Genomic DNA, 12110 nt, shown 5'->3' on the forward strand with positions numbered 1-12110 from the left:
AGACGTGATGACAACGCTGGCACTGGTGAGTTACAGGAAAACGCACGTAGGATGATAGTCAGAGAGCTGAATGAATGGATGTCATTCGAAAAGATTAAATCGATTTATGAAGGGAACTTTTGGTTAGCCGAACATTAATCTGATACATATCTCAGTACAATGAAAACATATTCGAGTGGGAGCCATGTGAAATAAAATGGTGCAATAAAATAATCGGAACATATGAGATTATATGATCCTAATACAATTAATCGGTCAATGGAGAATCATTGATCTGAGCTTCTAATAGACTAAAAAATCATTCTTTCTAATATGCTTTTTTTTCGATAAACTCCGCTAAGCACAAGAAAAACATCATCGCCCTTAGGTTGTTTTTTTGTGAAGTTCAGTATGTTGTACACAGGATTTTGTTTTTTTTTCGCTCGTATTTTTGATCGTGTGACTTCAATTTGCCACCAAACTATTCGCAACATGTTTCAAAAAATCCAAAATAAATCAAAGAAAAATCACATGATAATTAATATACGTTAAACATTTAGGATGAGTGGAAAATTGAGAAAATGTAAATAGCGTAAAAACAAAATCCAGTGTATTCTCAAACGCTACGAAAATTAAAACACACATTTTTTAGCTTTATCCGAAATCTGTTAGAAAGCCCAGCCACTGTGCCCATCATTGTCGCCTATAGTGAAAATCTCTCCACCTTGCTGTTCTCGTTTTTCCATTCAATTCCTCCTACCGTCGTCGCAGCTCGTCAGTAAAATCTGCTACCAAATCATCATAAATTCCGGGCCGCAATTCAATGGTGAGGCTCTCTGTCTCTACCTTTTTCTCTCTCTCTCCCTCCCTCTGTAAGTCCACCACCAGTCTATGGAATCTCTTAGAGAAACATAAAAAGAAAAACAACAGCACTAACAAAGACGGAACACCATCCATAAATTAAAATAAAAATCTTCCTACATGACATCTATCTCAATCCGGGCAAGATAAAACAAATTTATTGGCTGCGACAGTGCGCTTCTTCAGTCCCACAGCAGTGGCTGCTAGGTGCAGAGCTATTTTCGGGTTTCCCCCTCCGAAGTCCGAGGCATTTTCTCGGGAAAACACTTTCCCGAGACTCGTCAGGTTCCACTTATTGGCATACAGGTTTCTTTTGTTTGAGTCTCATTGCTGTGCGTTCTGTTGTTTTTGTTTTTGTCGCGAGGGTTGCGTTGTCTGGACGCGAGCAGGTTCCGATTTTAACTCTTTTCCTCCGACCATTCGCTGAGCCGCAGAGATGGTACCCACGCATCAGATGATAGCAGCCGAAAACGAATGACACTGCTTTGAAAAATATGGTTTCTAAAGTATCGCCGAAGAGCAATTTGACGCTTACTGAAATAGCTGCCGGAGGATTAGCCCGGGTGAGTAATTAGACAATCCGGAATGGCACTTTGGGACGATTGTGGAGGTGCTTTTGTAAATGGATTATGAGAAAGTTATGACAATTTTTAGCGAGTTTGTTGGTTTTTGGAATGGGGTCTTCAATTAGTGCGGCGACTGAATTATGAATCTGGGGTTTTGAGTAACGGGATTCTCTAATTTAATTATCTCTTCATCGGCTCCCGGTCATTAATATCGCGTTAAATTCCATTTGACTTTTCCTTGCCCATTAACTAGCTTTTACCGTATTTTACTTTTAATTTACCTTTACCCAAAAAAGTTCAAATGAGTCCATTTACTGACACTATTTTTTGTCCTGAGATTAGAGGTGAGCGCGAATTAAAAAAATGTCGTAGCTGGCGTTTGTCATAAGTTTTTTATGGCTGTGTTTTCGACGTGAATCGGCGTTGCATGATTTTATAGCATTTGCTTCTCAAGGAGTTTTTGAATTTTTTTCCGAGATTTTTACTTTGAAAATTTATTGCAAAATCTAATGCGTTCCCTGAATATTCTAATAGATTTTCCAGAGAAAATCGTCGGCTGGAAAAGCAGAAGAAATTTTTTTGAGGATGAAAGATAAGTTCTTCTCAGTCTTGATGGGAGTTTTATTAAACTTGCACGAGAAGTTATTTTGAAATTCAGTATTCAATTTCCTTTGTATCTCCATGAAAAAAATTTGCTGGGTGTCTTTAAGGGAAATTTAGAATATTTCTTCGTACAAATTCAATATAAATCCTGGAAATTCTGTTTTTTTGGTGGGAGTAGAGAAAACTTCCCTTGCCATTGCAAACAATTTCCTATAGATTAATTTTTAAGCGGAAAATGTAAATAAATTTTCTGAGGAAATTTAGAAAGAACTCAAGGAAAGATAATTCCTAGAAAGGAATTCGCGGTGAAAATTCAAATAAGTTACCACTAGAAATTTTCTCGGAATTTGCTTGAGCAAATAAGAACATTTGTGGAGTAATTCAGTAAAGAAATTTCTAGAAACATTCACGATAATTCAAAGAAATTTCCAGAAGAAATATTTAAGTAATCCTACGAAAAGAAAAATGATTTACCACGAGATCTTCAAAACAAATCCATGGAGAAAATTTTGAAATTTTGAGATTCTTTATTAATCTCATTTTCTCAAGAATTTCTATGACTTGCATTGGTAATTCTTGGAACCACCATTAGCACTTCCGGAGGAATTCATGGTGACTCATTCGGAGGAGTTCTGGGGTAAGCCAGCCCAGGGCTGAAAGCCTTTCTAATGAAGACACAAAAAAAACTTTCAGAAGACTTCCTGGAGAAACTTCGGAATTCCTGGAGGAATTTCCGGAGGAACTTCTGGAGGAATTTCCGAAGGAACTTCTGGAGGAATTCCTGGAGGAACTTCTGGAGGAATTCCTGGAGGAATTCCTGGAGGAACTTCCGGAGGAATTCCTTGGAGGAACTTCCGGAGGAATTCCTTGGAGGAACTTCCGGAGGAATTCCTTGGAGGAACTTCCGGAGGAATTCCTTGGAGGAACTTCCGAAGGAACGCCCGGAGGAACTTCCGAAGGAATTCCTGGAGGAACTTCCGGAAGAATTCCTGGAGGAACTTCTGGAGGAACTTCTGGAGGAACTTCTGGAGGAATTCCTGGAGGAACTTCCGGAGGAATTCCTGGAGGAACTTCCGGAGGAATTCCTGGAGGAACTTCCGTAGGAATTCCTGGAGCAACTTCCGGAGGATTTCCTGGAGCAACTTCCGGAGGATTTCCTGGAGCAACTTCCGGAGGAATTCCTAGGGAACTTCCGGAGGAATTCCTGGAGCAACTTCCGGAGGAATTCCTGAATGAACTTCTGGAGGAATTCCTGGAGGAACTTGTCTGAAGTTTTCATTATTCCGTGAAACTTTCTGATTCAAATTGGTTTTATACGTCAAGCTTCCCACAAGACAATTGGATGCTCCCGAGTCTCTTGAAAGGAGGCTTCCGAGCCTCTTGAAAGGAGGCTTCCGAGCCTCTTGAAAGGAGGCTTCCGAGCCTCTTGAAAGGAGGCTTCCGAGCCTCTTGAAAGGAGGCTTCCAGCCCTCTTGAAGGAGGCTCCCAGGCCCCTTGAAAGGAGGCTTCCAGGCCTCTTGAAATGAGGCTTCTGAGCCTCTTGAAAGGAGGCTTCCGAGCCTCTTGAAAGGAGGCTTCCGAGCCTCTTGAAAGGAGGCTTCCGAGCCTCTTGAAAGGAGGCTTCCGAGCCTCTTGAAAGGAGGCTTCCGAGCCTCTTGAAAGGAGGCTTCCGGGCCTCTTGAAAGAAGGCCTCTGAGCCTTTTGAAGTAGGCTTCCGGGCCTCTTGAAAGGAGGCTTCCGGGCCTCTTGAAAGGAGGCTTCCAGGCCTCTTGAAAGGAGGCTGCCGGGCCCCTTGACAGGAGGCTTCCGAGCCTCTTGAAAGGAGGCTTCCGAGCCTCTTGAAAGGAGGCTTCCGAGCCTCTTGAAAGGAGGCTTCCGAGCCTCTTGAAAGGAGGCTTTCTAGCCTCTTGAAAGGAGGCTTCCGAGGCCTCTTGAGAGGAGGCTTCCGGGCCTCTTGAGAGGAGGCTTCCAGGCCTCTTGAAGGAGGCTTCCAGGCCTCTTGAAGGAGGCTTCGGGCCTCTTGAAAGGAGGCTTCTGAGCCTCTTGAAAGGAGGCTTCCAGGCCTCTTGAAAGGAGGCTGAGCCTCTTGAAAGGAGGTTTCCGAGCCTCTTGAAAGGAGGCTTCCGAGCCTCTTGAAAGGAGGCTTCCAGGCCTCTTGAAATGAGGCTTACGGGCTTCTTGAAATGAGGCTTACGGGCCTCTTGAAAGGAGGCTTCCGAGCCTCTTGAAAGGAGGCTTCCGGGCCTCTTGAAAGGAGGCTTCCAAGCCTCTTGAAAGGAGGCTTCCGAGCCTCTTGAAAGGAGGCTTCCGAGCCTCTTGAAAGGAGGCTTCCGAGCCTCTTGAAAGGAGGCTTCCGAGCCTCTTGAAAGGAGGCTTCCGAGCCTCTGGAAAGGAGGCTTCCAGGCCTCTTGAAAGAGGCTTCCAGGCCTCTTGAAAGGAGGCTTCCGGGCCTCTTGAAAGGAGGCCTGAGCCTCTAGAAAGGAGGCTTCGGAGCCTCTTGAAGGGAGGCTTCCGGGCCTCTTGAAAGGAGGCTTCCGGGCCTCTTGAAAGGAGGCTTCCGAGCCTCTTGAAAGGAGGCTTCCGAGCCTCTTGAAAGGAGGCTTTCGAGCCTCTTGAAAGGAAGCTTCCAGGCCTCTTGAAAGAAGGCTTCCGGGCCTCTTGAAAGGAGGCTTCCGAGGCCTCTTGAAGGAGGCTTCTGAGCCTCTTGAAAGGAGGCTTGAGCCTCTTGAAAGGAGGCTTCCGAGCCTCTTGAAAGGAGGCTTCCGGGCCTCTGGAAAGGAGGCTTCCGAGCCTCTTAACAGGAGGCTTCCGAGCCTCTTGACAGGAGGCTTCCGAGCCTCTTGAAAGGAGGCTTCCGAGCCTCTTGAAAGGAGGCTTCCGAGCCTCTTGAAAGGAGGCTTCCGAGCCTCTTGAAAGGAGGCTTCCGAGCCTCTTGAAAGGAGGCTTCCAAGCCTCTTGAAAGGAGGCTTCCGAGCCTCTTGAAAGGAGGCTTGAAAGGAGGCTTTCCCCTGGAAAGATGTATTCCGAGGTATTCTTGAAACGAGGCTTCCGAGCAGGAGGTTTCTGTGCTAATTGGCAGAAGCCTTCCGAAGCTTGATGTCTCTCAACCGGAGGCTTCAGAACCTTATTTTTTATTTTTGTTCGGAAGCATATTATTCAATATTTTGTCTCGACAGGTAGATTACATTGATGATTTTTAAAATTTGTTCATTCGACGTTTTGTTCTTAAGGCCTGTACGCAATACAGCGGAACGGCGACGGAAACGGCAGATTTGACAGTTAGCCCATATATTGCGTTTGAGGCTTCATGACCTTTTGTCCCACAGCCCTTCATACACTGCTCTGCTTGGGGTAGACAGGATTCAAAAGACTTTGAACTACTGATCGACATGCATATTAGTTATGTTACAAAGTTTTGGAATAAGAAATTTTAAATTTTTTTTGAATAAGTTTTCATTGGAATTGTATACATCCGCCATTACGCATTTTTGTGTGAGGTACCCCCTGGGGCCATCGAAGGTACCCCCAGGGGTACATGTACCCCAGGTTGAGAAACACTGTTCTTTAGGAATTCTTGACGAAACTTTCCAAGGGGTTCCTGACGCAACCTCCAGGGGAATTCCTGACGAAACTTCTGGAGGAATTCTTGACGAAGCCAATGCACTTACCTTTTCTACATGATTGACGGAGTCAAAGAAGTCCTCCCTGCTTTTTTGGCTTCTTGAATGACCATCTGAAACTCGTAGTGTTTTTGTTTACAATGTTCCAATGCACTTACCTATCCACATGGCCAGTGAAAAGCCGCTTGAGCGCTCGTGCCTTCCTTCTGGCCTTAACAACAAGACGCATTTCGTTCAACCACCAACAAAAGACGTTACATCCGGACCGAGAACTAGTTTGCGTAAACGGGAAACGTAGTTCCTCTGAATTGTTGTCGAAGGACGCTTATTTGGCGGCTTAATAGTGCTATCGAGGCTACTTGTTGATGTTGGAAGGGGGGGAGACGTTAGCATTGACCTGCGTTGAAAATGATTGCTACCGCAAAAGTCGGATGGAAGCAACTCCGTCTCCGGGATGTGCGGCTGAAGGGACTTACTACTCGGAGTATAGTACCCGGAGTGCCAAAGAAAGCTCATTGTTCTCACAGCATCCTAAGTTCTACTCGATGGCTAGCATCCCTCGTCGTCCGTCGTGGTAGAATAAAGCATCCTGAAAACGCCAGACAGGAATCGCTTCCCTCCCACTGAGTCCTCCGAATCAGCAGCGTCTTCGAACATCGCGCATGTTATTTTGACTGCAGGGGGATAATGCGTTCCTCTACCGTCTATCTACCGGTTCCCCAGTTCCGGTGTGTGAATGACGTCCACACTGCGGTGGCCCCAAATACTGTGGGATCTGATCAGGTTCTTTATACCTGACGAATCTTCTTCCACTGGATGCCGATGTCGGTCCGATAGATCCAGTATGGTCATGTCGTCCAGTCTACCAGCGTCCCGATTATCCAGGGCACCATGAAAGCTTTGTTTGTCCGAGGCCATCCTCGCCAGAGTTGGTTTAAATGTTCCGACTGTCCGGATCAATCAACGAATCGGGAATCGCAGTAGTGTAGCGGATTTGATACAGTTGACACTGCTGAATCACAAAAATAAGAAACAAATCAAATTCCTCCTAATTGCCTTGTTTTTCGTGGGATGTTTATCGGAGCTATGAGATAAAGTTCAAGAGCAGTAACCCTTCATTGTCTGCCGAAGATTTGAAAAGATGGCAGAACTGTACTTTCGCCTGAACGTGAAGCAACACAAGCGTTATAAAACTTAAAAAATTTAAGTTTATAACACATTTAATGTTACTTGAGGCATCTATGGGAAAAATCGGAAAACTCACTCACTTAAACCAACCACACCTATTTAAAATCCCAAACCATCAGCGAACACACGATTGCAAATGAATGTTATCCAACCCAACAGCGAACCAACAAACGATTTATACCTGCAGAGTGCCCCCTACCAAGAATAAGCGAAACCACAGATAGTGCGAAAAGAAATCGAGATGTGAGAGTGAACCGATGTGTATTGAGTGCAGCAGAAAACACTGAGCTGGACTCAGAATATTGATTCAATTTAGTCTCAATTATTCGTTTTGCGGTCTGAATCTTTCTGCCGAATCCTCACTCATCACTAAATTGCGATTTCATTCGTATGCGAACCGAATAAAGACATCTTAATTTCGTTGGATTTGTTGTTTACCTGATCATCCGAAAAGTATGATTTTATTCATCACAAAAATGAGCTTCAAGTGGTGTCAATCTGAACTCAAACCCAATACAAAATTAGCACTTTTTCAGGGACATGAATATTTCGGTACGTTTCTTAGTACACTATTATTTTGGCTAACTAACCTAGAAATTAAAGACGGTTATTCGCCAATTATATCGTTGACGTTGACTGCACGTCCACTGAGGAATGGTTTATTCTGCAAATGGTTTTCTGGGGAAAGGTTTCTGACGGTTATCGCACAATTCGTATGAATCACTCGTCTGAGTAATTCAATATGCTGATTCAATGCCGATATTATGCGCAAAGCCATGCACGATGAATAAGTAAACCTGAACTTCATTTCAAGGAAACTGATTTTTTCATCTATTTTCCTATAACCAACAAAACATGCTAAATTTGTAATATGGATGCTGTTTCCTGTGCACTACGGCCCACTCTCAATAACACCGTGCGGGGTCACCTGCCTGAATATCGAACGCACTCTAAAACACTGCTCGCTCATTTGATCCCATCCTACACTCATTTCTACAACAAGCACAGATATCTGCACCAAGCAAGGCTATTTCCGACTATGAAATGTAAAACTTTTCTTACCTAATGGAGAAGCTCATTTTTACTGTTTCCCACTCGTTGGAACTGTTGTTCGTTCCGGTTGCAATGAATGGTCAAGCGTTGCTGTTGCGTTGGTTCAGTTTGTTTTGCAAACTTCCCTCCATTGAGTTTCAGTGCTGTCGGCATACATGCGGATTCCTCTGTTCAGTTGCATAGATTTTGTATCACGAGTTGTCCGAATACAATAGAGCCCTAATTGCTCTAGCCATGATCAATTGAGAGAAACCGGAAATCTGGCTGTAAAGGTCATTTAAACTCTGTGGAATCCCTACAGTGCTTTATTTTCATACCCAATTCATACGAATTGTAGAAAGGCAAATATTGTTAACAACCGTTAGAGTCTACTCATCATATAAACTTCAGCTGTTAGAGAAGCATAATTTTCTGTACGATAGAAACACGATTCTGCTTTTCAAGAAAAGCAAAAGGAAGTCTCCAAAACTATTTTGGTTCTAAAGACAAGGAGGGACGACAAGTTTCTCAAGAAATCAAGTCTTCCGCCTTCCCCAACTGTTGAAAAACGGTTTCCTCACGTGTTCCCTACAGCATCCCCTTTGATTCACTAGTTAAATCGACCCAAATATAAATAATTCAGTTATGACGCTACAGCTAACCGCAAACAAATTAAAAACCTATTCCATTGTAGGTTGTAAAATTTCCAAATTCCATTTTACGACTACTTAAAGAGAATCGTTTTCAACGTTTCACAAATCAACGTAATTATCTTCGGTCGTGCGTGTGGAACAGACATTTGAGCATATCACCTTCTCGAAATCAGGTGCACTCGTACTTTCATGGCAAAATTATGAAGAAAAGGAAAACTTGCAGGCAGACAGCAGCATGAATGAGTGTACCCCCTCCCCCCGAGTCATGAATAATGTCAGCAAATGTATTAACTTCACCATTCGTGATCGTGATTTCCTCCGCTTTTCCGTCCGGGCGGCGGAAATTGTTTCACGCATGTTTATGACTGCAGCATTTCCAGCTCCGGGAAAGTGTCATCAACCGGCGATGACAGCGATTGATGGCACCTAGCCTCAAAACTCATACGCCGCATAACGGCGTGCGATGGAATATGCGTGGGCGATGAAAACCACACCGTCTTCCATAGCTTCCGTTAGTTGGTTGCGTGCGACAACACAAAAGAATGTAGGCTCCTGTTCGGTGAACTCTTTCATTGTGAACGCGCTACGCAAGGTGTCGGCTCCGCCGCCGCACGTTGTTGGTTAGTCTGTGGTATTTTTCCGAGATTGGAATGATGCCAGATAGGAAGCATAAATTATTCTCTAATGTCTTCTAAGTGGAAAACAACAAAGCTAGGTGTTTCCATTAATATAACGTATGCTCAAAACAAAGGCGTTTAATAAACGCCTCCATTGAGCTCAAGAGTTGTAAAGAGAGGGCTTTCGTTGACAGACAGATGATGCTGGTTGATTTTAAATTTACTTCGAAGGTGTTCAGAAGAATTTTTCGTAAGTATCAGTCAAAACAATATTTTGTAGAACAAAAATTTAAAAAAATGGAAAGCATAATAAAAAAAACTTGTCATAAGACGAGTTCGTACTATCGCATTTAATTCCACCACATGATTGCAGTGTTGGTAAAATCACTCATTAATCTCAATCAACGAGCTCCCGTGCGAACGAAATCGTCTGCGATTTTAAATGAATGCATCACGCTTGAATTTTTCATGCTAAAACGCATCATTTCACTCATTTGCCACAAAATTATTTTGGTTTAAAAACGCATTTGAAATCACTTTGGGGGAAATTTATTGCTTATACATAAAAGAGTGTCTAATATTTTATGCGACAAACGTCAATTCATTGTTTTTAACGAAGGAGAACAAAAGAAAACCTAAGATTAGGTGCTGAGTTGGGTGCGTTTCAACTCACGCTTGATTTGAATCATCCATGAGTTTTGAGATTTTGAGTTTTTACCAACACTGCATGATTGTAACTTTAACATAAACGTAATTCGACCTCAACAGTAAGGCCGTTTTCAGTGTCTCGTACTTGAATCGACTTATATCTTAAGTCGTGTCAAGTACGAGACATTGAAGACGACCGTTGATGCTGACAATTCGGACCCTCGGAAGCAAACCAGATTTTTTTGGCTTTCGGAAGTGGTCCCATTCTAGGTATAGCTGGAGCAGATTTATACACACGGCACCACATACACTGTTTTCTCACCAAACGTATTTGTACCCTTAGTCTCGCTATGTGAAAATGTTGTCTAACCTAATTCACTATCGTTTCGTCGTTTCCAACAGACGTCAGTCCAACAGAAGATTAGTCACCCGATGACCTTTTGGCAAGTCGGCTTCCTGGATTCGACCGTCAACACGAAGTACGCCAAACTCGTCAAACGCTGGAGTGAGCTTGATAAGAGGGCTATTCCGTTCCAGATTACGACGGCGTGCTGAACTCGACTGCAGATTGTATTTGAACACTGCCACTTCGTCAGGAAATCCATCACTCTGTGCAATACGCCACAAGCACCGCTCGGCTTTTTGTAATTCCTCTCTTGTGAACGTACCTAGTTGAAGAGGCCTTTTCTTGTGTAGCCACAACCTGTTGTCTTGTCAACAAACCGCACAACGTATGCCATGCTTCGCAGCAACCGCTCCCACCGTGAAAACCGCTCCAATTTTACTGCCGGCTTGATAATATGATGACTGTACACAAAGGCTGGTCGAAGTTCTTCCACTGTGGTACTGATTTCACCTCGACAGTCCTTCGGCCATCCTTCCTCGTTGTCGTACAGGAACCCTGGTCCGTGGTACCATCGACTTTCTGGGTCAAATGAAGGGCCTTTTCCCCATTTTGTGGCTTCGTCAGCCACATTGAGTTTTGTGGGCACCCATCGCCACTCTTGAATTGACGAAAGACTAAGAATTTCATTCACACGAAATGCTACAAATTGTCGATAGCGGCGTGCATCCGACCTAATCCAAGCGATGACTGTGGATGAATCGCTCCAGAAAAATGTTCGACGTACCTTCAGCGAGTGTTTTTCTTCAATAGTTTTACGCAAACGAACTCCGAGTACCGCTGCCAAGAGCTCCAATCGCGGAATGGACAGAAGTTGAAGTGGAGCAACCTTCGTCTTTGAAGATACCAAGGAACACCGAACACGGCCATTGTCGATGACGCGGAAATAAGCGACTGTTGAGTAGGCTTCTTCGCTGGCGTCCACGAAGATGTGCAAATCTAGGGAGTTGAAGCATTCGGTATTGTATCCAGGGAAATAACATCGAGCGACTTTTACTGTATTCATCTTACGGAGTACAGCAAGCCATTCTTTCCAGCGACAGTAAATTTCCCACGGAATCTTTTCGTCCCAATCGATTTTGGCCCTCCAGACGTCTTGGACAAGAACCTTTCCATGGATTACGAAGGCTGCCACGATACCCAGAGGGTCATAGATGCTCATAGTGACTTTCAACATTTCTCTTTTGGTCGGAATTATGTCTCCTGCTATTAGCTGCTGCAGATCGTCTCGAAAGCTCAATGCAAACGAAAAGACATCTTCGTCTGGCTTCCAAATCATCCCAAGTAGTCTCTCCGTTCCATTTTCCTTGTCTGCTTCGAAACATTTAACGGACCCAGGGTTTACTTCACCGATTTGAGCAAGAAACTTTCTTCTGTTTGAGAGCCAATTCCTTATTTCAAACCCGGCTTTTGAATGGACTTCCACTAAACCAACGCCAATTCAGCAGCCTCATCTTCTGTATCGACACTATCTAAATAGTCAACTACATAGTGCCGATGTTTTATCGCGGCTGCTGCCTTCTGGTACGACACCTCGTGTTCTGTAGTATTCAAGTTCATTACAAACAGCGATTGCGCAGGAGAGCACGATGCATCGAAGATTGCAACATTCCATGACATCTATTGGCATGTCCAGAGTGTTTCTCCTTAAGAAAAGTAGCGCGCAACGATCTTCTTCACGGATCAAGAGTTGATGGAACATTTCTTCAATGTCTCCTGAAATGGCCACCTCTCGTTCGCGATAATGGAACAGCACGGATAAAAGGGAAGTCAACTGATCTGGACCTTCCAACAGCATAGAGTTTAACGAGACACCTCCGATCTTTGCTGCAGCGTCCCAGATTACCCTCACTTTACCTGGTTTTCTGGGGTGAAGAACTATGCCAATAGGGAGATACCATGTGCGACGTGGATCGAAATGACGCAGTTCCTCGATGGTG

General features: G+C 44.0%; 1 protein-coding gene across 1 annotated transcript; it reads right to left on the bottom strand.

Moving 5' to 3' along the window:
• Positions 1-10435: 10435 nt before the first annotated feature.
• On the bottom strand, positions 10436-11790 carry LOC134222708 (uncharacterized). The gene is made up of 2 exons (XM_062701872.1): positions 11606-11790; positions 10436-11543 (listed from the first exon to the last, which is right to left on the bottom strand). Exons 1-2 carry the CDS (start codon positions 11788-11790, stop codon positions 10436-10438), a joined length of 1293 nt encoding a protein of 430 aa, XP_062557856.1.
• Between the last annotated feature and the right edge of the window lie 320 nt (positions 11791-12110).

Source organism: Armigeres subalbatus, chromosome 3 (genome assembly GCF_024139115.2).
Source record: "Armigeres subalbatus isolate Guangzhou_Male chromosome 3, GZ_Asu_2, whole genome shotgun sequence".
NCBI lineage: Eukaryota > Metazoa > Arthropoda > Insecta > Diptera > Culicidae > Armigeres > Armigeres subalbatus.